This window comes from Prosopis cineraria, unplaced genomic scaffold (assembly GCF_029017545.1).
Source record: "Prosopis cineraria cultivar Desert tree isolate PC_DT_omini unplaced genomic scaffold, ASM2901754v1 PC3, whole genome shotgun sequence".
NCBI lineage: Eukaryota > Viridiplantae > Streptophyta > Magnoliopsida > Fabales > Fabaceae > Prosopis > Prosopis cineraria.
The window spans coordinates 496,246-521,951 of record NW_026555334.1 but is presented as its reverse complement, the minus strand read 5'-3'; the positions used below and the strand labels follow the sequence as shown (position 1 = coordinate 521,951).

At 33.6% G+C, this 25,706-nt stretch overlaps 1 protein-coding gene across 2 annotated transcripts; it reads left to right on the top strand.

Annotated features, from left to right (window-relative positions):
- The first annotated feature begins 489 nt into the window (after positions 1-489).
- LOC129304440 (peptidyl-prolyl cis-trans isomerase FKBP17-1, chloroplastic) lies at positions 490-4,715 on the top strand. Of its 2 annotated transcripts, none has more exons than XM_054944096.1 (4): positions 490-918; positions 1,170-1,292; positions 2,925-3,041; positions 4,410-4,715. In XM_054944096.1, exons 1-4 carry the CDS (start codon positions 589-591, stop codon positions 4,434-4,436), a joined length of 597 nt encoding a protein of 198 aa, XP_054800071.1. In that variant the 5' UTR covers positions 490-588; the 3' UTR covers positions 4,437-4,715. The 2 variants fall into 2 exon arrangements, with proteins under 2 accessions (XP_054800071.1, XP_054800070.1); XM_054944095.1 differs by having other exon boundaries at positions 492-918; positions 4,399-4,715.
- Positions 4,716-25,706: the final 20,991 nt, after the last annotated feature.

Genomic DNA, 25,706 nt, shown 5'->3' with positions numbered 1-25,706 from the left:
CAGGCACGCCGTCATATCACAATTCATGAACTTTCAATCTTGATGCCAAAAGTTGAATCACTAGAGATAGAGGCAGAGGTTGAAAGAGAGGTCAGAAATTAATCGTGAGTCATGAAAGAGAAATCAAAAATTAGATGTTAAAAAAAAAATCGTGAAACTAAGAGACTTAAACTAAATATTTTTAGTTTTGAATAAGGTTGATGTGAGTTGACTCACTTTAATTTTTAAGTCAAATTTATTTCTCTAAAATCTAGCTGAGTCAACCTAATTTAAATATTAAATTAGTCCAATTAGTTGGATTAAATTATTTTGATCAGCGAATAAAAGTCGGACCGATTGAGCCGTCCAGTCCATTTTGGATTTTAAAATACTGGAGTGAGGGAATGCTTCTCGTCCATCATAAGGGAGGCGGTACTACTTTTAAAAAACCAAAAAACAAAAAAAGAAATCCACCGTGGCCAGAGATCCTGTCTAAATTGAAATTCTCCCAAAATATAACTTCTTCCTGCCCATTATCAACCAGAACATGTTTTCCCTCCCAATCGATTGTGTGGCAATTCGCATTCAGAAATCCGAACTGTCCAGGGGATGACAATGCAATGCTATCCTCACTCTAATTCAACTCGCTTTCTTTTACCCTTCCAATCTGCCTCTCCCTCGCCTCCCAATGTTCTTGCCTCTGCAATTTCGCCTCTCTCTTCAACCCCAAGAAGAGCTCTTTCTCTCTCCCTTATCTCCGCCGCCTCTTTCTATGCCTTAATCTCCTCACTTCCTCCTCCTTCATCGGCGTCGTCTTTGTCATCTTCCTCTTCTTCAAAATTCCCCGTATCTGACTTCTTTGAGCTCCCGAATTCTGGTGGCGTTAAGGTTTTGGACTTGCTTGATGGTTCCGGAGAAGTTCCCGCCAAGGGAGACCGGGTGTTTCTTTCTTTCTTTTTTCTTGATTTCTGAGTTTCTGCTTTTTGTTCTGTGCAGTATTGTATACTAATGCCATATACTGTTATTTGCTTCTTTTCTTGGGTCAAATTATTTGTTGCTATTAGCATGCCATTTGTTTGCTTTTGGAGGATATCTTTTCCTCTTCATTTGCATCTTTCTTCATTCTTAGTATAATTAATAATTTATCGGGTCTCATCATTTGGTGAAAAATGAACTCTCTTGCTTTGAAGGTTGCAATTCATTACTATGGACGGTTGGCAGCTAAACAGGGATGGCGCTTTGACTCAACATATGACCACAAAGATGAGACTGGAGAATCAAGTCCTTTTGTTTTCACCCTTGGTTCTGGGAAGGTAAGCTTAAATGTCAATGTCCTCCTTATACTAGTTGTCTAATGGAGACACTAATATTTAAGAAATTTGAAGCTATTTGCTATTTGGTTCCAATTTGAGACTCTGTTATACCTCTGTAATTCAAGATAGGAAGAGAGGGAAAGAGAGGAACAGAGGAGAGAAGAGCAGAAAGAATGAGGGAATTTGAGAGATAGAGATTGAGAAAAATAGGGAGACAAGTGTATCACTGAATGGTGTGCATTATTATTGATGACTTAGGATCCTGGGAATACAATAAATAAGAGGTATTTATAGGCTCTAATATAACAGATAATATCCTAACTAACCTAATGGCTAGTTTAATACCTAACACTGTCATATTTACAATTACATAAGAGACTCATGGGATATTATCTAGGGAATTTCTTTTAACCTGCCCCTTTTTGCGGAAATGGAAGTTAAGAGCTTAACTGAGGCCAAGATAGACATCTTAAGCCTGACTTTTCCCTCTCTGTACTGTCTCCCTTCTCTATCAACGATTGTGATGGCCTCCTTATACTAATTGTCAAATCGAGACACTAATAGTGAAGAAATTTTAAGCTATTTGGTCACAACTAGAGAGAAATAACGATATTTTTCAGAGATTTTATTATATCCTACCCTTTTATAGTAATGGATTTCAAGAGCTCTATAAGGGCCAAGGTAGACATATCTAGAGCTTTCTCCTTCTCTGTCTTCTCATGTTGTCTCTTGATATCTTCATATAAATATGACAAAAGCCACTCATTTGTCAGTAGAGACATTCATAGACTGGCTTGTGACATAGCCATTTCTAACATGATGCTTGTCAATCGCTAATTATAATATGTGGCACTTGAGAAAGATAGCTTAAGATGCTAAAATCCTCAAGCAGCTATACGCAACTGACTAATCTTAATTAAATGGGCTAAAAGAATTATTAATGCCTATGGTAGACTGATTTCCCACTCTCTTAAAAGAATCTGATAAAATATTACGAATGTGAATTTTTGTAAATATGCTTTTTAAGCATAGGAATGTGCCAACATATTGGGGAAGAAATGGGAATATGGAACATGCTAAGTTACTTGATGGGCTATAATATAAATTTTCTTACCTGGTTGAAGGAGAAAGGCATATGGCATGTCTCAACAAGAAAAATGTGAAGTTGAAAAATCAGCCCTCTTATCTTGCAATTTATAACGTTCTAAAACCCGTCAAATGAGAGCACATGGGGTTACATAACAATGAGGTTGAGACCAAGAAAATGAAGTTTGATTGAATAAATGTGCCTTATTTCGTCTCTGACTCTGGTCACATCATTTAATCTGGTATGGGAGAGCTTTAACTTTCAAAATCAGCTCTCAATAAAGTGTAATTTTCAATAGAAGGTGGTACTGTCAACAGTTTTAATTTGCGCAAGAGGGTTTTGAGAAAAATAAAAATTGGCTTGTTTTGATTGGTGAAGGAGCTGGGTGACATGAACCTCTGAATTGTTTGGGTACATGCGTACATGGTTTGCGAAATTGGGCAGGTTCAATCTTGCCTAGGCTAGATTTCAGTCACAACCTATTTTTGTCTTTCTAAAACATAATATTGTCATATTGTCATACGGGCATTGTATGCAACATGCAGGTCATTCCAGTAATTGAGGCAGCAGTGAGATCAATGAAAGTAGGTGGCATCCGTCGGGTCATTATCCCTCCATCCCAAGGATATCAGAACACGTCACAGGAGCCCATCCCGCCTAATGTAAGCTAATTTTTATTGCCCAACTTTATGATGATGGCTTAATTTATTATTTGTATAGACTTTAAACTTCATTCTTTTTTGATTAAAACACATGTAGTCCTAGAAAGAGTGCAAATTGTTTATTTGCCCGTCTAAATGTGACCATCTGACTATTAAGCCGAAAAGCAGTTCTCGTTGGGAATGTTTGTAAGGTGTGGACTAAAGAGATAAATTCTTAACAGTTTAAAACTTCAACTCCAGAATTGAAACATACATCAATGTCAATTGTGATATGTTCATAACTACAAAGGTGGCCAAAATTTCTTCTGATGCGTTTAGGAGAGACTGGGAAGGTACTCCATTTATATTGATGTGTTTATTGTGTTCACTTATTTCTATCATAATCAAAATGGAGCAACATTTGGTTGTAGTACTACAAATGTATTGTTAAAAACCCTTTCTGCCAAAAGTGGAAAAGTGTAAGCAATGTACTTGCAATTATTTTTAGGGATTTTTAATGTGAAAAGTTGATCCTTGTTGAATTTTGTATGAAAAGATGATGATGAGAGAAAAGAGGAAATGGGATCACTAATTTACTTGAATTATATCGAGAAGCTCTATGTGTGACAATTTATAACTTGCGAAAAAAGCTCCAGTACTAAAAGTATAAACTAGTTCAAATCTAGCTGACTTTGTTATGACACGCTTTAACCTAAACACCGAACTATTGTAAAACTCCCCTCAAAAAAGAGCATTGAAATCAATCATGTGCAAACTTGTTTCGAATGTGTACAACTTTGTTACCCACGTTAGTGAAAACATCTGCAAGTTACGCGCCATTCCTCATGCTCAATTGAATTTTCAATGTTAACCTTTCTTCTTTAGGAGTTACCCTTGCACATTTTGCCCTATATACCAATGCCTAATCATAAATTACATTAACTTTAAAATGTGACATGACTCTATCCTGAACTCTGACCTAAAACAAAAACATTAAAGCTTGGTTAATTAGGATTTGGATTCAGTGAATGGCCTAAGTTTACTCACTCAATAAGTGTTTTAATTATAGTTAATGGATTTCATCAATACTTGAAAATTATTAAGATGCATTTCCTTTCAAAAATTTAAAACAATCCTTATGACTAAAACACTCTTACATAAGTTGTCTGCTCAAAAAATTTGAGATTTGGTACTTTTTGAGTAGTATATAACCAAATCCCATGGCCTTTTGCCATTAATTTTCACCAGGTTTTTTAAGGTTTAGGGTTGTTTTATTAGTTTTTACACTGCGCTATGGACATTCCCCCAATATTTGATCTGTTGTTCAAACAGTACTGATCATTTTAGTAATCCTTCTATTCCTCCTCTGTAATAAAAGTTCTTTGACAGGCAAAGGCTGTTCACTACCATTTTTAATCCAACTCGTCTTGCAAATGGAGAAGGCTCCACTTTGGGAACTCTTATATTTGATATCGAACTGGTTAGCCTGAGGCATCATTGAGGTCAACTTATATGAGCTAGGCGTGAAAAACACAAAATCACAGTCCATTGACAAGTATTTTGTGCAGACAATGGAGAATCCAGCTTAGTCAATGCCACTATCCACCGCCTTCCAAAAGATCAGGGACCCTGTTCTTGAGGTTTGTCACCTCAGACTTTAATATCAAGTCTCCGTATGTAGATTGTTTTTCTTTTTAATAATAAAACTTTCACATTTACAAGTAATAGGAGAGATGAAGGGTGTATAAGCTTGCGGCAACACTAAATTAGTAACTATAATAGCTTAAGCTATTTTTGTGCCTAAGCCCTTGTGACTTATCCATGGAAGAAGAATCTAGAGCCTAACGGCCACAAGATTCGAGAACGCCCATATATGTATTGTTGTTATATTTAGTTGTTAATGGAACTAGCTACAATCCCGTGCGTTGCAGGGGTAAGCAATTTCAATAAGATATAAAGTCAACTAATGATAGTATAGTCAGAAAAAAATTATCATAGTATGTGACACTTGATCAAAAAGAAAGTGACGTATAACTTAACAATAATTACTGTATGTAGAAAAAAAAAATGCTTGATAAGGAAGTCAAGCATTTTTTAACAAAGTTCACTATATATATATAGTTCAAAAACAAAGTTAAAAAAAAAAAAATCAAGCATTTGTAGTTTTGCATAGTAGAAATGAAATGTCAATTTAAAAATTTGTAGTTTTGCACATTGTTCATTCAATGACGTTGTGAGGGTTGGTTAATTTATAACATATATATATATATATATATATATATATATATATAAAACTGCACGCCACAAGTTGGTTAAACGCATATATGGTTATACTATCTTATTACCTATATATATATATTTAAGTAATAATAGTATAGTTCAGACAAGTATAATCATAATATGTGGCACGTGGTCAAGAAAAAATGAAATATTGCTTAACAAAAGTTATTGTACTTGGCAAAAAGTGTTTACCATTCTTCACTATATAGTAAGCACAAAAAATTTTACAAAAAATCATGCATTTGTAGCTTGATGGTTTTGGAAAAGATTGAAAAGTTGAAGATTCTGAAATATTTCTTCATGCATTATATTAATAATACTTAAAATCTAAATCAACAAAATTTTCATTTTTTTTTAAATTGCACTTGCCCCCTTTAAATTTCCAATTAACTCCATAAAGATTCAATGTCTATACACATTAAAGATAAGCTTACACCTGTATATGGTTACTCTATTAATTTGCAGCGGTTTTTATTCTTCTACGACAGTCAGTTTGTAACCCATAAACTTGGGGATGAAACCAAAACTTCACGATAGCAATTATTTAAAAATATAGCGGGCATATTTTCTCATAGTCAACATAGTTTAAGTTTTTTCCCCCAATAATCAAAGGCATTGTGATGTACTGAAAAAGTTACTAAAATTATCTTTGCGCTATAGAATGCTTTCAACTTAAATATCTAATTATTATTTTATATTTTAAATAGTTTGATTCCCACCTAAACTTCTAGTATGAATAATCTTTGTAAGAATTTAAATTGACATGGAAATTTTAAATATTTATATTTAAATATGCAAAAATAAATTATCTACTCATCATGATTGTTCTAGTGACTCCCGTTTAATATATATTCACTCATGAATGTATAATGTAACATAAATAAAGTAAATTAATTAATATTTTTTAAAAATTTTCAATATTAAAGTATGAGGATGGATAAATATTTGTGAGAAAAGCTTTGCCACCAATGCAATCCTACCTGGCTTAACTCATAAATAATAAGTAATTGTATCAAAAAAAAAATGAAGATGGATAATAAATTAGAAAATCAAAATTATGATAAAATCTTAATTTGACATTAATTTTGTTAATTGATTTTTAGTCATCCTCTCGAAACAAGAAAGATTTTTTTTTTTTGGGCTAACAAAAGATATCTTAATTTCGCCCAATTTTGTTTCTTTGAATGGTTACTCTTATTGCCCAATACCTTCGTTTCTAGCCATGCCCCTGGATTGTTGGGTTCAACCTCAAAAGCAATATCCAACCTTCCGCAAACTCTTGGAAATGGCAGCTAACTTTTGTTTTGACTTGCTGGAAGCTTTGCGAGTCCAGAAACAAATGCATCTTCACTACTGAGCATTTGCAGCCATCTGGCCTATAGACTTCTGTACAAGCTCGTTGAGAAACGAGTTTGTACAGAATGGATTGCTAGAGAAAATATACCATGCAGGCTAGAGAAAATATACGACTGCTTGGCTTCCATGTTTTGTGATTTTCCTTTCCTTTTTATTTCATTTATTCACTATTTGATGTACTGTTTGTTCCTATTTGAATATATATATATATATATATATATTCCCACTCAACAATAATGTTTTTGAGTGGGGATGTTACGAGTCAAACCAATAAAACTGATGATGTTTTTTTTTTTTTAATAAAAGATCCCAATAACACTAATAAAATAATAGATAGGTAGAGCCGTAGAGGGAGGGAGCTCTTAACTCTTATTTCCCAGAAAATAAGTACATCATACATATTCATACATATGGAAGTGAATTTGCCTCAGAAAAATACACGCATAAAACCATTGTCCATATGGAAGAAAAAAGAAAACAACTAAATCCTAGAATCTAGAATACTGCGAAACAACTCTACAGAGGCTTGTGACTAGCTCATACTAGAAACTTGGTGAAGCTAATCTTTTTATAGGAATTATAAAATATTATTTTAACGGGGAATAGCATTACCACCATACTTGCATAGCATCCTCTCAGTCTTTCTCATCTTTCTTTCATGGCTTACAAAAAGCAGCTTGCCTATTTATTTCTATCACAAAACAAAGCTGAAGAGGTCCTTTTGTGTCATGAGTCATACTACCCATCAGAACAACAAACAAATAGCAGAAAGAACAAACTGAGAAGAAAACATAGCCAGCAATGCATCAATGAAACCAGGAGGACATGTATTAACATCAGTGTAATTTGAAGCATGTCTAGGTCAAAACATGCAAGAGAACACCTGAGATCAGCCCATCCATTGATAGTGTAATGAGTTAGGTCCTTTCCATCAGATATGACAATGAAAGAGGGCAACAAGGCAGATGGGACCTTTTTAAAAAGCAAACAGGAAAATACAACTGTATCTTGATTCTTTTTTGTAATTGTTTTTTAACATGTTTTTGTTTTAACATAGAGAAGTGCAACGTACTAGTAGGAGCATCTCACTAGACGATTCTGGGCTTCCTTTTGTCATTATTTGAATTGAAACTAATGCATGCTAACAGCTGGTGATATATATGTATCCGTTGATGGGACCTTTTCATGAGGATTGAGAAAGGCAGGACACCTTGAGCATTGTGCAATGAAATCGACATCCTACATCTTGGGCCATGTTTTGTATAAGAGAATCATAGCATGAAAAATGAAATTGGACCTAGAATTCATATACCAGTGTGTTTGGTATGTCAGATTTGTAATTCCCGTGGAATCAATTCAATATGATAAATATAAAAGTTAGATGGTATGGATATATAACAATTTCTTCATCGTGTTTAGTAGATTAATTAGAGGACAAAGGAAACATCCATTTTTTCAATTCTCTATAAATATATTATATGGACCTCTTATTTAAAAACATCTTACCTGCCACCTCTTAAAAAGTGGAACTTAAAAAATTTCTAAACTTGCATAGCCTCTAAATTCTCTAAGTAAATATATTATCAGTAAGATGACTTCTCCTAAAAGTGAATATATTACATGCAACATGACAAAAGTAAGTTAAAGTTGATACAAGCTAAATGATTGAGTTATAACTTCTTGGCCACATTCTGATCATATATAAAACATCAAAGAATAATAATGCCACACCAGTTGTCAGTCACCTCTCACCAATTGACTAATGGAATTTCAACCAAACTCCTGCATAAATTGTGCAAAAAAAAAAAATGAGAGCAATTAGTAAGTGAGACCCTGTTTCTTTTAGTAGCAATGAAATCATTAAGCAATTTGTCAAATTTCAATCACATAAACCAAGTAAGTCTGTAGGTAAGACTTCTATACAGCTATACCAGGTAAGGAATAAACTAACTTCTGAGTAATCCATGTAACCTTAATGCATTACATGCGATGAGAGTATTTATGATGTAGGAAAAAAAAAAAAAACAAGTAGGATTTAGACTGCATTGCACAACGCTCTATATGTCCTTTTCTACCTCCTCTCCTAAGAAACATATCCCATCATAAATAAACTAAAGAACCTTTATTAAAGTTGATCCTGTGGACTGTTATATGTCATTCAACAGATACTTCCAGGAAAAACAAACTCATAAAGCATGGGATTTTGAGCATTGTGCACAATCCTTTAATAATCCCAAAACCTTCGTGGAAATAGCCATGGCTTATGACCCTAACAGAAGCAACATAGCTTATGCAGATGCAAAACGGTTTTGTTCACTTGCAATTTTATAAATGTTGATGTTGATGCAAAACAATTTTGTTAACTTGCAATACTGTAATATCAATGAAGATGACAATTTTAACATGAAAGGGCCAGAAAACCTGTTTGATCATCTACCAAAATATATAAATAATAAATAAATAAGCCAAAAAAATGTCAACTTGACAAATCAAAAGGTATGGACAGATGAAGTTACGTCCACGAAAGATGAAGAACTGTATTAAGATGAAGTAGAACATTTAGCCAAAAAGAAAAATAGGGAAAATCTGCATTATCACATGAAATAATACATACAACACCATTTTAGATGGCTCTTGTGGTTGAATTTAATTATTTCTCAGTGGCTTGAAGAGTCCAATTATTCATCATGTCTCCTATTCCTAATATCTCAACTCCATGATTTGTCTTTTTCTTTGTCTTGATTGCCACATCAAGAGGAACGAAGCTCCCACACACTATTACCCTGCTTTGCTTCTCTATGATATGTGATTCTAGTTTTGGTTCACCCAATACAAAAATCATTCACAGCATCGAACCCAGATTCTGAAATATTTAAAAAAGGGTACATTTAATTTTTTTTGAAGGCTAACCTGGCATTTCAAGAAGGGCTCTCTTCCTTTTCTGTAATAACCATTGCAATCTATATTGATCCTTATCATCATCCACAGATACTGCAAAGCACAGAGCAAAAAATGAAAAAAAAAAAATCATGGTTGGTTCAAAAATGGTTTCTAAGTTTAGCTGGGTTATTCATGGAAACCACATTATGACTTACAAAACTCAACTATTTTAATAAGGGCAGGAAACTATAAATTAACTACAAATGTTCTTTCTCTTCATCTTTAACTCCCTTGAAGCTTAAAAGATGAAAGGAACACTGTAAATTAATTAAAAGTAACCAAGATTGAGCTATAAGTTCATCAGTTAAAAAAAGGGTAATGCACATATACAACTATACTCCATGCAGCCATAGTAAAGGCATAAATCAGGCAGCAAGCATTTCCACTATGAGATGGGAAAATTATGAAGCCTAAAAGTTCGAAATTAATTTTAGTACAAAATCAACTATTAGTATCAAGGGATAATTACTGTGCAGTTGTGAAAATCAAGCACACTTCATTTTGCATGCTACTCAATGGATGGTAGAGAGGTGATAAAATAAGCTGGAACATTTCAGAGAGTCAATCGCATCAGTATATGTAAGTTCATCAACATTATAATCGAAATATAAAATTATAAATGACGCTACATCTTTCTACAAATTATAACACATTGATATATCCGTTGCAATGTTAACAGCAGAAATTCACCTGCTGAGAAAAGATATTAAAAGTACTTTGTCCACTTATTAGCATTGCCACATAAATGAAAATAGCCTTGGAAATTTGAAGAGGAAACAACTCCATAGCATAAGATGTAGATGCTCCACCAAAATCATGTCCAATCAATATCGCCTACAAGCAAACTCGGAGAATTTAAGTAATATATAGAATCTGAATATGACAAAGCTAAAGCTGTAGATGATAAACAAAAGGGAAAATGACAATAAAATCCCTTTGAAATATATAAATGATAATTTGGTCTCTTGAAATGCCATAATTCCACTGAAGTTCCTAGGAACTTTTTTGCCATTAATGAATTTATATAATGACCAAATTGCCCTTGTTGAAAATAAAACGATTTACAAGTTTTGTTTAAATAATCACAACTTTCTTCTTATATTCGCAACAGTGCAACAGCAAATCAGGGATTTAACATGCAAAGTTGTAATTTATTGTTGCATTCTTGTGAATATAAGAAGGAAAGTTGTGATTATTTAAACAAAACTTGTGAATCATTTTATTTTCAACAAGGATAATTTGGTTATTTATATAAATTCATTAATAATAGAAAAGTTTTGAGGGATTTCAGTGAAATTATGGCATTTTGAAGGATCAAATTATCATTCATATAATTTAAAGGGATTTTATTGTTATTTTTTCTAAACAAAAAGAGCTAAGTAATAGCTTTTTTTTCCCTATTACTATAGATAATAGTGTGGTAGGAACAACATATGATCAATTCATTCCACTTTTCTTGGCTACAAGCCAATAGGTCCTTGCTTAAACAAGCAAAAAATTCTAATTTTCTTCTGTGTTCATGCATGTAGGTCAATGAGACCTTCAAGCCTCTCTGTTTCAATAGAAGAAGAACTAATTGAAGAATTTCACCATCGGCTCTGTTTCATTTGTATCATAAAATTGGTCAAATGCAAACCAATAAACAATCAATTCTAACCTTCAGTGCTAAGGTTGGTCACATATAAAAGTAAATAAATGCATCCACAGAAAAAGAAAGGAAGGTTTTGTGTGAATTAATACCAAGGAAGAGGCTGTTGTATGTGTGTCAAAAGAGTGTGTGTGTGTGTGTCAAAGTCCCACATTGACTAAAAGAAGGACTCTACTAGTGTATATAAACTAAAGAATGAAGTGGGCTAGTAAAATGGGCTTGGAGGAGAAGTGGACTTGCGCACATGAAACAAGCAACACAGGGCAATCGCAGTTGAAATCAGTCGATTCGCCCCCCTTACGTGCGAGTTCAAGAGGCAAAGGGTTCCTTTTACTGGGTTATTTTTACAAAAATAATTAAATAAATATTATTTTTAGTTTACTCAAAAACCTTTGGTTTTGCTGTTTCGAATTTGAACTTGAAGCCTTGACAGTTTTTTCAGCATTAAACCTCTTTTGAAAACTGATTTTGTGAGTTAATGTTTTGTCTGCCAATGTCTTTAGATAAACCAATTTTGTGAAGTTAATATCTTAAATGTTTTGTCTGCCAACGTTTCCAGACATAGGCTTAACTGTGATTTACGTTTGCGTAACCCCAGACAAGTACTTAAATGTAATTTATGAGAGTCTAACGGAAGCTTTAATCTGGTGATTATGAGCCAGCGTTCATATCTCCTTCCTCGAGCTATATATAGCCATGGGTGCGGACAGAACAGGGACCAGCCTCTTGAGTTTTTAGGGCAATTCTCTCCTCCCTCTGCCTTCTGTTCTTGTGTTTGTCTGTGTTTTCTTTTTAGTCTCTATTATTCTGTTCCCTTGCTCTGCCATAGGAAGTGCTTGTTTAATCCTGGTGAACTGTCAGGTCATCATTCCGATGTGCTAGAATAGTTCTTAAGGACAGTGTCCTTTTGGGCACGACTTAAGCATTTTGTAGTTCGTTGTTCACGTCTGCTGCCAGTGCCACCAACAATCTTAAGAACTATTCAACCTAATGGCGACCAACAGTGCGAGAATGTCACTCCTGAAGGTGTGCCTGGTGGTTTGACTGGAGGTCAATACGTCCCTGCCGCTATTGCTGTCCCCCTACCTAGGCCGTTCCCAGACATATCAAAGATAGAAGTCTTTGACGACAAGAACTTCAAATGGTGGCAGGAACGAGTCTTCACCATTCTTGACATGCATGGTATGGCCGCTGCTCTTGCTCAATCCGAGCCTCCTGCTAATATTGATCAAGCCCAGAGAGTTGCATGGATTCATGCAAATAAGGTATGCCAACACACTATCATTAGCACTTTATCTAATGATTTGTTCAATGTCTACTGTGTCTATAAGGAAGCTTGTAAGATATGGGAGTCCTTGGTGACAAAGTACACTACTGAGGATGCCGGTAAACAAAAGTTTATTGTGGGCAGCTACTACAAATGGGAGATGCCTGAGAACAAGGATGTGAAGGAGCAAATCAACGAATATCATAAGCTGCTGAAGGAGCTTCATGTTGAAAACATCAACCTTTCAGACGAGTTTGTTGCCGGGATCTTGATTAAGAAGCCGCCAGAATCTTGATCTGATTACAAACAGCAGTTGAAACATAAATAAAAGCAGCTATCCTTAACTGACCTGATCACTCACATCATCATTGAAGACACCAATTGCAAGGCAATACGTGCAGCTTGAACTAAAGAAATGACATCCAAAGCCAACTTGGTGGAGACAAAGCCTCACAACAAGAGGTATGATTCTTAAATTAAAGACAAGAAGAATAGGAAATTTGATTACAAACCTAATGCTTCTAACCCCTCTTTTAAGAAGAAAGGAGATTGTTTTTTCTGTGGTAAACTAGGATACTATGCAGTACAGTGTAAGAAGAGAGCAAACTATGATAAGCCTCGAAAGCCAAATGTAAATTTGATACAACGAGATGGTGACAGTGATGATGACATCATTGCTATAGTGGTGCCATAAGCTCTCTTGATTTTTGATGTGAAGAAATAGGTGGTAGACTATGGGTCTACTAGGCACATATGTACTAGTCAAGAGATGTTTACCTCCTATAATCTTGTAAAGGAAGGGGAAGACCACATTTACCTTGTTGATTCTCGAATTGTTAAAGTTTAAGGAAAAGGGAAAGTGGTCTTAAAGCTCACATCAGGAAAGACTTTGGCTCTGAACGATGTTTTGCATGTGCCTGAAGTTAGAGCAAACTTAGTGCTAGTTGCTCTTTTAAGGAAAGATGGGGTTAAAGTGTCATTTGAATGTGACAAGATTGTAATGACAAAAAATAATGTGTTTGTGGGTAAATGGTATTGTAATCAAGGACTGTTTGTTTTGAATATTAATGAAATAAATAAGACTGAATCTTCTGAGTATATGTCTATTTATATGGATGATTCCTTTGATATGTGGCATGCTAGACTAGGTCACTCTAGTAAAGGTTATATAAATAGGATACGACAACTTGGACTACTTTCTGAAATTAAAAACAATGATTTTGAAAAATGTGAAGTATGTGCAGAAACTAAACAAAGTAAAAAACCTTATTTTTCTAGTCAATAAGAATCTGAATTATTGTCTTTAATTCATACAGATTTAGGTGATTTAAAACAAATCATGACTAGAGGTGGTAAAAAATATTATATCACTTTTATTGATGATTTTTCAAGATATACTAATGTATACTTGTTAAGAAACAAAGATGAGGCTTTTGAAAAATTTCTTTTATATAAAGCAGAAGTTGAGAATCAGTTAAACAAAAGAATTAAAAGGGTTAGATCTGATAGAGGTGGAGAATAGGTTTTGTTAAATGATTTTTGTGAAAAAGAAGGAATTATACATGAGATAACACCTCCTTATTCTCCTAAGTCTAATGGTGTTGCAAAAAGAAAAAATAGAACATTAAAAGAAACGATGAATGCTTTGCTTGTGAGTTCTTTTGCACCTGATAACTTGTGGGGTGAAGCTATTTTGTCTGCATATTTTTTACAAAATAGGATACCTTATAAGAAAGCAAAAAAACACCTTATGAGTTATGCAAAGGGTTTACCCTAAATTTAAAATATTTGAAAGTATGGGGTTATCTTGTAAAAGTTTTATTACCTGACCCTAAAAAGATAAAAATTGATTCTAAAACTTCTGATTGTATATTTATTGGGTATGCTAAACAAAATACAGCATATCATTTTTTAGTTTTAAAAAGTGATATTTTAGACCAAAACACAATTGTAGAGACTAAAAATGTTAAATTTTTTGAACATATTTTTCCCTTGAAAATTAAGCATGTTTCTAAACCTGTTGAGAATTCAAAGTTTAAACAAAATTTAAATGAGAATTTAGTTTTAAGGAGACGTAAAAGGCAATGAAAAGAAACAAGTTTTGGAGATGATTTTTACACTTATTTAGTACAAAATGAACTGTTAAATTTTCATAAAGTTATTTCTTTTCCTGATGCCAAATTTTTGAAAGAAGCAATAAATAGAAATTGATTCTTTAAGGAAAAATAAAACTTGAGTTTTAGCATATTTACCCCAAGGAGCTAAAGCTATTAAGTATAAATAGATTTTTAAGAAAAAATATTTTTCAGACGGTTCAATTGATAAGTATAAAGTAAGGCTTATGGCTAAGGGTTTTACTCAAAAAGAAAATATAGATTATTTTGACACATTTTCTCTTGTGACTAGAATTTCTTCTATAAGAGTTCTTATTACTTTAGCTTCAATTTACAAACTTTTGTTCACCAAATGGATGTTAAAACTACTTTTTTAAATGGTGACTTGGAAGAAGAAATTTACATGGTACAGCCTGAGGGATGTGTGATTCCTAAGCAAGAAAATAAAGTTTGTAAACTTGTCAAGTCTTTGTATGGCTTAAAACAAGCACCTAAGCAATTGCATGAGAAAACTTGATCAAGTTTTGACAACTGATGGATTTCCTACTGTTGAAGTAGAAAGATGTGTTTATACAAAACTAGTGAGTAATGATTGTGTGATTATATGCTTGTATGTGGATGATATGCTAATTTTTGGCTCTAGTATGTGTGTTGCTAATGAAACAAAAAATTTTCTTTCCTTAAATTTTGACATGAAAGATATGGGTGAAGCCAAGGTAATCTTGGGTGTAAAAATCATAAGGAATGAAAATGGAATCTTGCTTTTCCAAGAACATTATGTTGAGAAAATTCTCAAAAAGTTTGGACATCTTGAAGATGCTCCTATGAGTACTTCTTATGATTCGAGTGTGCAATTAAAAAAGTACAAGAGTGACTCAGTTGCTTAATTTGAGTATGCATAGATTATTGGGAGTTTGTTGCATTTGATGAATTTTACTAGGCCTGATATAGCTTATGTTGTAGGCAGATTGAGCAGATATAGCCACTGTCCAAGCAGTAAACACTGGGAGGCTCTGATGAGAGTCTTGAGATATTTGAAAGGTATCATGAATTATGGTATATAGTACAGTGGATTTCCTACTATATTGGAAGGATACAGTGATGCTAACTGGATTTTGGATTTAGAAGAGACAAAATCCACTAGTGGTTATATATTTACTCTTAGTGGTGGTGTAGTAACCTGGAAGTCTACAAAATAGACAATCAACACAAAATCCTCAAGGGATTTGAGTTCATTGCCATGAGCTGGCTGGACTGAGGCTGAGTAGTTGAAAAACTTCTTAGCAAGTATTCCAATAGGTGAAAAGCCCACACCATCAGTGTCTTTACATTGTGATAGCCAGTTTGCAATAGCAACAGCTAAAAATAAGACCTTCAATGACAAAAGTGGACATATTTGATTGAGATATAATATTATAAGGTAGTTGCTCAAAGATGGGGTCATCTTAATTAATTATATGAGATTAGAGTTAAATCTGGTGGATCCGTTAACTAAGTCCCTGCGGAAGAAATTTATTATTGAAACATTGAGGGGAATGAGACTTAAGCCTGTTTGAAATTAACAGTGATGACAACCCAACCTTTGTGATTGGAGATCCTATGAAGAAGGTTCAATGGGTAAGAACAAGTCACTTGTTAGTTCTACTAGCACTGAATTTTGTCCCTTCCTATGGCTGAGAAAGTGCTAGGATGCATTAAACAGAGGCTGAGCAAAAACTCTTAATGTTTTCATAGTCTTTATGGATGGTGTATTCATTACAGATACACTTGACGAAAACACCTATACAAATATAGAGTGGAGCCGCTCTTATGAGATTGTGGTGAAATTTCTAGAGCATTTGTTAAAACTAGGAGTGCACATGGCCGATAACGTGCAAAACTGTCGTTAACAGTAGAGACTGTAGGGATATAATCTGATTAATAAGACCTCTAGCACACGCTCAAGATCTATTGGTTTAATAACAAAGTTACATCAACTTTTCTATGTGCTAGGTTTTACTAGTTTAGGTTTGGTTCAAGTCGACAGACACCAAATTCAAAGTAATTGTCCTCCATGTGAATAACACAGACAAACATAGATCCTTTTAACACATGTAGGAGATTGTTATATGTGTGTCAAAAGTGTGTGTGTATGTCAAAGTCTCACATTGACTAAAAGAAGGACTCTCCTAGTGTATATATACTAAGGAATGAAGTGGGCTAGTAAAATGGGCTTGGAGAAAAAGTGGCCTCAAGCACATGAGACAAGCCAACACAAGACAATCGCAGTTGAAATCAGTCGATTCGCCCCCCTGTGCGCGAGTTCAAGAGGCAATGGGTTTCTTTTATTGGGTTATTTTTACAAAAATAATTAAATAAATAATTATTTTTACCCAAAAACCTCTGGTTTTACTGTTTTAAATTTGAACTTGAAGCCTTGGCAGTTTTTTTAGTGTTAAACCTCTTCTGGAAACCAATTTTGTGAGTTAATGTTTTGTCTGCCAATTTCTCCAGATAAACCAATTTTGTGAAGTTAATATCTTAAACGTTTTGTTTGCTAACATTTCCAGACAGAGGCTTAACTGTGATTTATGTCTGCATAACCCCCAGACAAGTGCTTAAATGTGATTTATGAGAGTGTAACCGAAGCTTTAATCTGGTAATTATGAGCCAACGTTCATGTCTCCTTCCTCGTGTTATATATAGCCATGGGTGCAGACAAAATAAGGACCAGCCTCTTGAGTTTCTGAGGCAATTCTCTCCTCCCTCTGCCTTCTGCTCCTATGTTCGTCTGTGTTTGCTTTTTAGTTTATGTTATTCTATTCCCTTGCTCCACTGCAGGAAGTGCTTGTTTAATCCTAGGAAACTGCCAGTCTGTCGTTTTAATGTGCCAGAATAGTTCTTAAGGACAGTGTCCTTTCAGGCACGACTCAAGCATTTTGTAGTTCGCTGTCGGTGTTGCCAATAAAGGCATTCAAAGGAAAGGAATAGCCACGGCTGTTGAGGTTGAGTGATACAATGTCCTTCATCGATAGAGGAGGAGGCAATACCTATATACTTATCAGAGCTAGCGAAGAGGACAAATTAGTATGAAATACTCAGGATAGGTATTCAGATAAGAGGATCAAAGGAATGAACCAATTGCATGATAGACTAAAGGAAAGGCTAACACGATCTGGCTTGAGAGGATAACGGTGGATGTTTTCTTCAAGCATTTATCCAAGCGTTTTCCTTAAAAGGAATAAAATGAAAGAAGGTCAGTGAGTTGAGTAGAATCTGCATAGACTTCAATGACATATGTAAGGCTTTAGCTATAGTGCTAGCTTGTTGCCATTAACCTATAGCTATATTAGTCTGTGTGAAAAATTTAAAAAAAAAACTCCTTCCTCTTTCTTCTTTTCAATTTCAAAACTCCACCTTGTTGTTAAATTCTTTTAAATAATCAAATTAGTATTGTAAATGTCCTAAGAGGGGTGATGAATTAAGTTAATTAAAAATTATAAAAAAAACTTTGCAAGAATAATCAAAGTAATGAAGGAACGAAATCACTTATCATGAGAGGAAGAAGAGCAAAGCTTGACAAAAATTTATCCTGGTTCAACTCCTATCACTTAAGTCTACGTCACGTCCTTAGGAATCTCTTGAGATTTCTAACTATATTATCAAGATTAATTTAGGTTCTTGGTTGCCTCAGTACATCAATAGACTTCACAATAAGTTTAAAAATTTTTCCCCTACAAAGGTAATGATAAATCCCCTTAAACTCCTTGAGCTTAATGTCTTTTGTTTTAAAGATGGAAAATAGGGGTGAACAGAATAAGTTCAAGAATGAACTACTATTGCTTTAAACTCTCTCTAAGAGTAGATATATGAACAATGAAGCTCTTAACTAATAAATGATACATAGAGGGTAGGTAAACTTTAATGCTCAAACAATCACAAATTTTTTCTTGTTGGCTCGCGTTGTTTTATTCATTCTTCTACCCAAGTTTCATAAATGAGTTTATTTATAGTTAAGAATCATACATAATTCATTAGACTCATAAATTTTTCTATTGAAGGTTGCTTATATTCTGTTTCCTTCTTTCTTGTTTTCTTCAAATATCCTAGCTTAACTGTGGTTCTCTAGTGGATGAGGCAATGGGATAATACTTTATGGCAGATATTCCTTTTTTGCACAGTAACAGCTAAAAACATTAAATGCTTCTGAAAAAAGTAGATAAAGCTTATATTTCTCAGTATAGCATAAGGCAAAGGAGATGAATCAAGAAAAAAAAAAAGCAAAATAAATTACTTCAAGGAAATAATTGTGTTTGAATATCATTCAATAAGGATTTAGAGTGAACACAATTGATTGCGTATGAAAAGGAAGGCTAAGAGATGAGTTTCAGTGAGATTCAAAATCATTATGCAAAACAAAACACAAGAAGGCAAGGTAGTACTGGTATTATAAAGTACCAGTATTGATGCTAATGAGATGAAAAAGCTTTATTATACAAGTTTAGCACAGGTGTTGTTCAAACAGTACCAATATTGTTTATCTTCGTAAAAGATGAAGATTTTTAATAATATTGAATAAATAAAGAATATTTTTGAAAAGATAACTTAGCATCAGTGTTAGAGAAAATAACACTGAAGTTACATAATCAACACAAAGTCCTTGCAAGAGAAAGAAGAGGTAGCATTGGTGCTCTACAATTTGCATTTGTGTTACATATAATGTTCACAATTTAGTACAGGTGTTATTGGATAGCACATGTGCTATTTTAACTCAGACAAAGACACAAGTGAAGAATAGGATAGATGTTATATAAAAAGTACCAATGTAAAGAAGAGTAATCAATCAACAGAAAATCATTTGCACAGATAGAAAGGGTAACACCGATGTTAGAACAAGTATGACTGGTGTTAGATGGAACACAAAACAAGAGAGAAATAAAGAGGTGAATAACAATTCAAGTAGCACTGGTGATAAGGCCACAGTACCAGTGTAAATGACACTTAGAAACAATTCCAAAACAAGATTGTATCAAGATACATCAAGCACACAGAATATAGTTAAGTCAAATATTTAACTAAGAAAGAGTTACTTAAAAAGAAGAATTTTTGTTACACGGATAAGCTTATACTTAGTCAATTTAGATTAATTTTAAGTCAATCAACTTTGGTTAAGATTAACTAACTTGTAATGCATAAACTTATCTTTACTTTGTAATCATCAAAATTAGGATTCAATAAATATGTGTCGGAGTAGGATTTCAAGAATGGCTTTCCTAGATTAGGTTTGTTATTTAGATTGATTCATGGTATTTAATTGTGCTTGAGTGTAATTTTTCCAAGAAAGGAATGATAGACATGTGGCCTCTGATGTGTTAATGGTGTGGTCCCCATTTGTTAAATTTTTTCTTTAAAGTCTCATGACAATCCTTTTTTAACAAATAACTTGGTTCAGTTTTGCTGGAAAGCATTAGTAAAATTCTAAATGCTATCATTCGCGAGAGAATACGCTCTTATGATTGTCTAGCAAGGATAGCCTAGACTAAGTCGGAGGATGTTAAAAGGAATTAGTTTCTTGATGATATTCATATTTGGTATCTTGTCAAGAAAGTTATGTTACATACTTAAATTGTCCAATTTTGATTTTTTTATTGGAATATCTGTTCATTAGCATAAATTAATTTTTTTGCTAGATTTAATAATGTTTTTTGTACTGCTTATCATATTTAAAGGAGTTTAAGACTAATTAAAGTTGACATGAGTGGTAAAGGTTATAGTCAATTAAACAATTTGATGTTTAAATCTTAGCCCTTGTATATGTAATAATTTAGTTTGAAAAGATCTACCCATCATTCTTAATATTTTGGAGAAAATATTCTTTGCTATTTGCAAAGCCTTTACCTTCTACTTTTTCAAAAAATGGTTCCAAAGACTAAATCCAATTAATCATATAAACTAATTGCTATCATTGGATGCGAGAGAATACACCTTTGATTGTCCAAGAAAGATAGGCTAGACAAAGTCTGAGGATGGTAAAAAGAATTAGAAATAAATCCAATCTTAAAATTTCTTTATTAAATATTTTTATTAATATAAATATTATTTTTATTAAATTAGTTTGGATCTCATGTATTGCAGTTTAAGAATAAATTGTATTATTTATAACTTATGAATAGTGCTACACTGCTACTTTTTTAAATTTGTATATGATAGATATTGTAGGATTCAAAAAACACAAATAAAAAGAATAAAAAAAAAGGATCAGATCAGAGTCTTACCAAATCCGAATGTTGCAAGGTCTTTCGAACCACCCATATGAGAATAGACTATTAGAGCCTAGACTTTAGTGCACATCAGATGCATTGCGAGAGAGAGAGAGAGAGAGAGAGAGAGAGAGAGAATAACTCATTATCTTTAGCTTCCAGCTTAGGACTTTATTTATAGGCTCAAGGATCCTTCACGACCTAATAATATATTATTTCCTTATATAAAGGGAATAATCTAATTCGGATCACTACATTAATGTGAGGATAATTGTCTTATTAGCTGCGATATCAATCAAGACATTAACATAATTTAATCTTAATTTGGGTTAGCTCACAATGACCTGAATATTCCCCAATTAGTGTCATATTGGGCATAATATTCCTACATCTCCTACTCACACATGATGACACCACATCTTGCACAACTCATCTCTTTCCTTTTATACTTAGTGCTTTGCAGTGACCATGTGGGCATGACATCTTTGATTTTAGATGTTTGTAAACTAGAAATCTTATGACAAGACCAGGGCACAAGGCTATCATGTTATACTTTTACATTGTAGCTGTAAGTTGCCTCAAGCACCCTAAATTCACCTATACACATTACTTGTAGCACATCTAATCCCTCTTGAGTTAGTTAATTTAACTTAGATGGCCTTCCCTATGCTTAGTACCTACACTTACAAGTCTTCATCTTATAAGGGACATGTCTCAGACACTAACACTCATTGTGTATTAGGTTAAACTTCCTTTAGACCATATATTAATCAAGTTTGATTTAGTTGCTTTCCTAGTACTAGCCCTTTAGATCAAATCATTTCATAACCATAGTGTAACATTTTAAGTTTTTAATTTGGGAATTATTAGTGTTTCTAAGGGTATTTTGGTCAAATTAGATAAATTATTGATTAATAACATTTATATGAGATTAGTATAGTTTTTAAATCCTTGGACAGCCTTAGAAGAAGGCTAGATCAAAGTTTGAGAGGGCTATGGCACGGAGGAAAGTTTAAATTGTAGTACGGCTCTTTGTGCCATATGCAGCGATAGGCATGTCAATACATCGCAGCGCATATATAAAATTAGCCTTTATCAAATTCACAAAAACAAATTGAAACTAGAGGAAAGAATGAATGGACAATGAGAGAGTGATAGGGGAGATCCAAAGGCAATTAAGGACGATCTTAAGGGAATTTTGGAGGCACATTGGGCTTATTACACCTTGGGTAAGTTTCCCTTTCTTTCCCCTCTCCTTTTTATGGAAATTTCTAACTTTAGGGCATTTAAGGGCTTATTTTCGATTGTGGTTGAGTAATAGACAAACCTATTAACTTATGTAAGGTCTTAAGGAGTTAAATTAAGCCTCTAGCACTAGGTTTATAAGTTTTATAGTGATTTAAAATTTTTGTCGAGGGTTTGGATGAACTGTAGGCACAATTTGAGAGTTTTTTAGACAATGTAAATAACTGGATGTTGTTTTAGTGTATTGTGATGTTTAATAGGATGGTTAGAGTATTTTGAAATGGTTGATGTTATTAGATAAGAAATTTAAGTGTTATGGGTAATTAGAACATAGTGAATTCAAGTTTTATAAGAGTAATGATTAATAATTGTTACTTAATTGTATAGATTAAGGGTTGTTCATGTGTTATTGTGTGAGTGGAAACATGTGAAGCTAACGTTGAACCACAATAACCCTTTTGTGATAAAGGGTTAAGGTAATGAAATAATTTACACTATTTGATTATATTAGTTAACTATTTGTGAGTAGATATATTAATTTTTTACTTGAGATTTAATAACCTTGCATATTGTGAAATGTGATTTTGTGCATCTAAATCTATTTACAAACGATGAGAATGGTGAAAGTTTTATATGGACCGGTTGAGGAATTTGAAATGTATATATGTTATATATGATGAGTGTGAGTATGATCATGTTAAGGGGTGGGAGTTCACTCATAAGAAAGAGTAGTGGAAGTCCATATGGCATGTATCTTCTTAATGTTTAGTGAGGCATAGTATTAGAGATTTTCTCCTTAGTATCCATGCAGGATATAGTGTTGGAGAGTGACACTCCTTAGTATCAGTGATGTGGTGTTGAAGTAATAAAACCCTGATTCATATGCTATAGGGGGAGACCATAGTTCGAAAGTGGGATAAGACACCTTTAGCCGAGTGATTGTACCACCGAAGGTGAGCTCGGACCATTATGAATGTGCACTTGGTTCAAGAATTTAAGGTTTTAGTTAGGGTGATATGGAGGCTCAGATGGTATAATGATTATGCTAGTGATAAATGATTAATGTTTATGGAAAAGATTTGTTGAATATGCTAAAGTGAAAATAAACAATTATTATGGAAAGAGTTATGTTATAATATGCTAAAAGTGTGTTTTAGTGCTTAATAGCTTTTCTCTCATATGGTTGTGTATGTTAATTAATAATAATAAGTTATTCTATTACTAAGATGTTTTTCTCACCCCATGGTTATATTTTACAAGTGAGGGCTCTAGTATGGGCAAACAAAAGGAAGGGACAACCGAAGATTGAAGAGCTCATTTGTATAGCTCTTCTCCTTGTCATTTTGGTTTGCAACAAATATGCCATAAATATTATGCCAACTTAGGATCATGACATTGTTTTGGTATACTTGTATTAGGATTTGTGATATGTGTGTGTATCTTGGCCTAAGATTGATGCTATTGTAATTGAATAAGTGTGTTCAGCTAATATACAATTACAAGTAATATAATCGTGATAATTTATGTGTGAAAATGATCAAAACAATATTTATGTTAAGTTTTATCCACCTCTTTGTGTTATTGTGAATCGGGAGTTTAGGGGTCATTTTGAGTATGCTTGGTTATTTATGTGATATGGTTGGTCATGTGTGTTGTGTGTGGTTCATTTAAGGTAGTCAAATAATTTCAGAGCTAATGGCATTTGGTAATGTGTTTTGGATACCTTGGAATGCATTTTGAGGTGAAAACAAATTATTTTAGTTCGGGTGTATCTTTTTAATGAATGATTATTTGAGTATGAGATTAGTGCTATTAGTTAGAGGGCTCAAAGAGCTTCGTGTAATCGAACATCAACAGGCAAAATGGCATGCTTCAAAAGTTTGGAGTGCTGTTTGTTGTCATGACATAGTTACATGCCGCGGCACATTGCTTGCTGAGAGACTTGTCCCTCTGTGCTATCCGCCACAGCAAGTGTGGCCTGTGTCGCGGAGAACGAGCCAGATTCTAGAAAATTCATAAATTGTATTAGCTTATTTTTAAGTGCTATTTGATTTCCATGCTTCTTTTATCATATTTGATTGATTTTAACTTTGGTTTAAGCTCAAACAACTTTTAAAGTGAGTTTTTTCTTGGGATCCCATTATTTTAAACTAATTATTTTTAAATCCTTAGGTTGTGATAACTTTTACTAGAGATTTTAATTAATCCTAGTTATCACAATGGTGTGTAAGTGTGTTATCCTGGTAATGTCAAGATGGACATTACACATAAGATACAAGCTAAAGTAGCTGTCACTAAGTCATTTTGTCATGACATTGTCCAAGTCGTAAGGGTACTATGAAAGGATTTTCTCCTTTTTAGGACTCATACACTAATGGAATATGGATCCTCCATCCACTTCCTTCCTATTGTGATTAAAAATAAGCACACGTAGTATGAATTACATGCTACAATGTTCCTCTCTCTTAGGATTTTGCTCACATAAGTCTTATAAGAAAAAGATAAGCATTTCCTTGAATGATGTATGTTTATCTTGACTCCCAAAATATACTCTATTTTACCCATATCTTTCATTTTAAAATTTAGTGATAACCAATCCTTCATTGTTTTAACCACCTTTAGGCTGGTCCCGGCTAATTATATGTCACTAATATACAGGGATAATATTACAAGTTCTTTGCCAAACTAATTGGTGTATATATAATGGTCTTCTTTGATCATTTTTAAGTTGAATGAGGCTATAGCCTTGTGAAACCTTAAGTTTCATTGCCTGGATGATTGTTTCAACCCATATATGGATTAAAGAAGTCTATAAACTTCATGCTCCTTTCCTTTATTGTAAACCCTTTTGGTTTCTCCATAAAGATTTCCTCATCCAGCTCCTCATTAAGGAAGGCGATCTTTACATCTATCTGATGTAACTCTAAGTCTAAGCTTGCTACTATAGCTAGAATGAACTTGATTGAGTATAAATGCATAATTGGTGAAAAGGTATCGTCATAATCCATATGTTCTTCTTGGTTTTCAACCTAACAGTAGATCAACTAACTCCCAAACTTGGTTGGTTTTCATGGAATCTATTTCCTCCTGCTTGACCTTCTACCAATTTTCCTTAGTAGGTCTTGTTAGTGTTTCTTTTACACTTTTAGGATCTTCATTATCTACATCTAAACAACAATGATTGCTACTCCTTTAACTAAAATCTAAACCTAGTAGTCGCCCTGTCCCTTTAGCTTCTCCAAAGTGGGGTTTAAGATCCTTTTCTTGAGTAGTAAGGTTTTCATGTGAAAATTGCTCAATTCTCCCACTTAGATCAGCAGACTGAGGAATAATATCAACTTCCTCATTTAGTTGATCTTTAATCTCATAGAGATTTTGAGATTGATCAAGTTCACCCTTGTTAGGGAATTTAGTCTCTAAGAATATCATATACCTCAACTCGATCTCAGTCATTAAGCTATCATCATTTTCACCAATGATGATGTAACACTTGGAGTACTTTGAGTATCATATAACGATACACTTCTTCCCCTTAGGGCCTAATTTCTTGTGTTTGTAGGAAGAATCATATACATAAGCAGCTAACCCCCATAGTCA

What these genes read in the sequence shown, in the direction of transcription:
- LOC129304440 (XM_054944095.1), top strand. Translation starts at nt 589, where the DNA reads ATGACAATGCAATGCTATCCTCACTCTAATTCAACTCGCTTTCTTTTA. An exon ending in TCACCCTTGGTTCTGGGAAG is followed by an intron (nt 1,293 to 2,924) that starts GTAAGCTTAAAT and finishes TGCAACATGCAG; the next exon opens with GTCATTCCAGTAATTGAGGC. An exon ending in AGGAGCCCATCCCGCCTAAT is followed by an intron (nt 3,042 to 4,398) that starts GTAAGCTAATTT and finishes CTGTAATAAAAG; the next exon opens with TTCTTTGACAGGCAAAGGCT.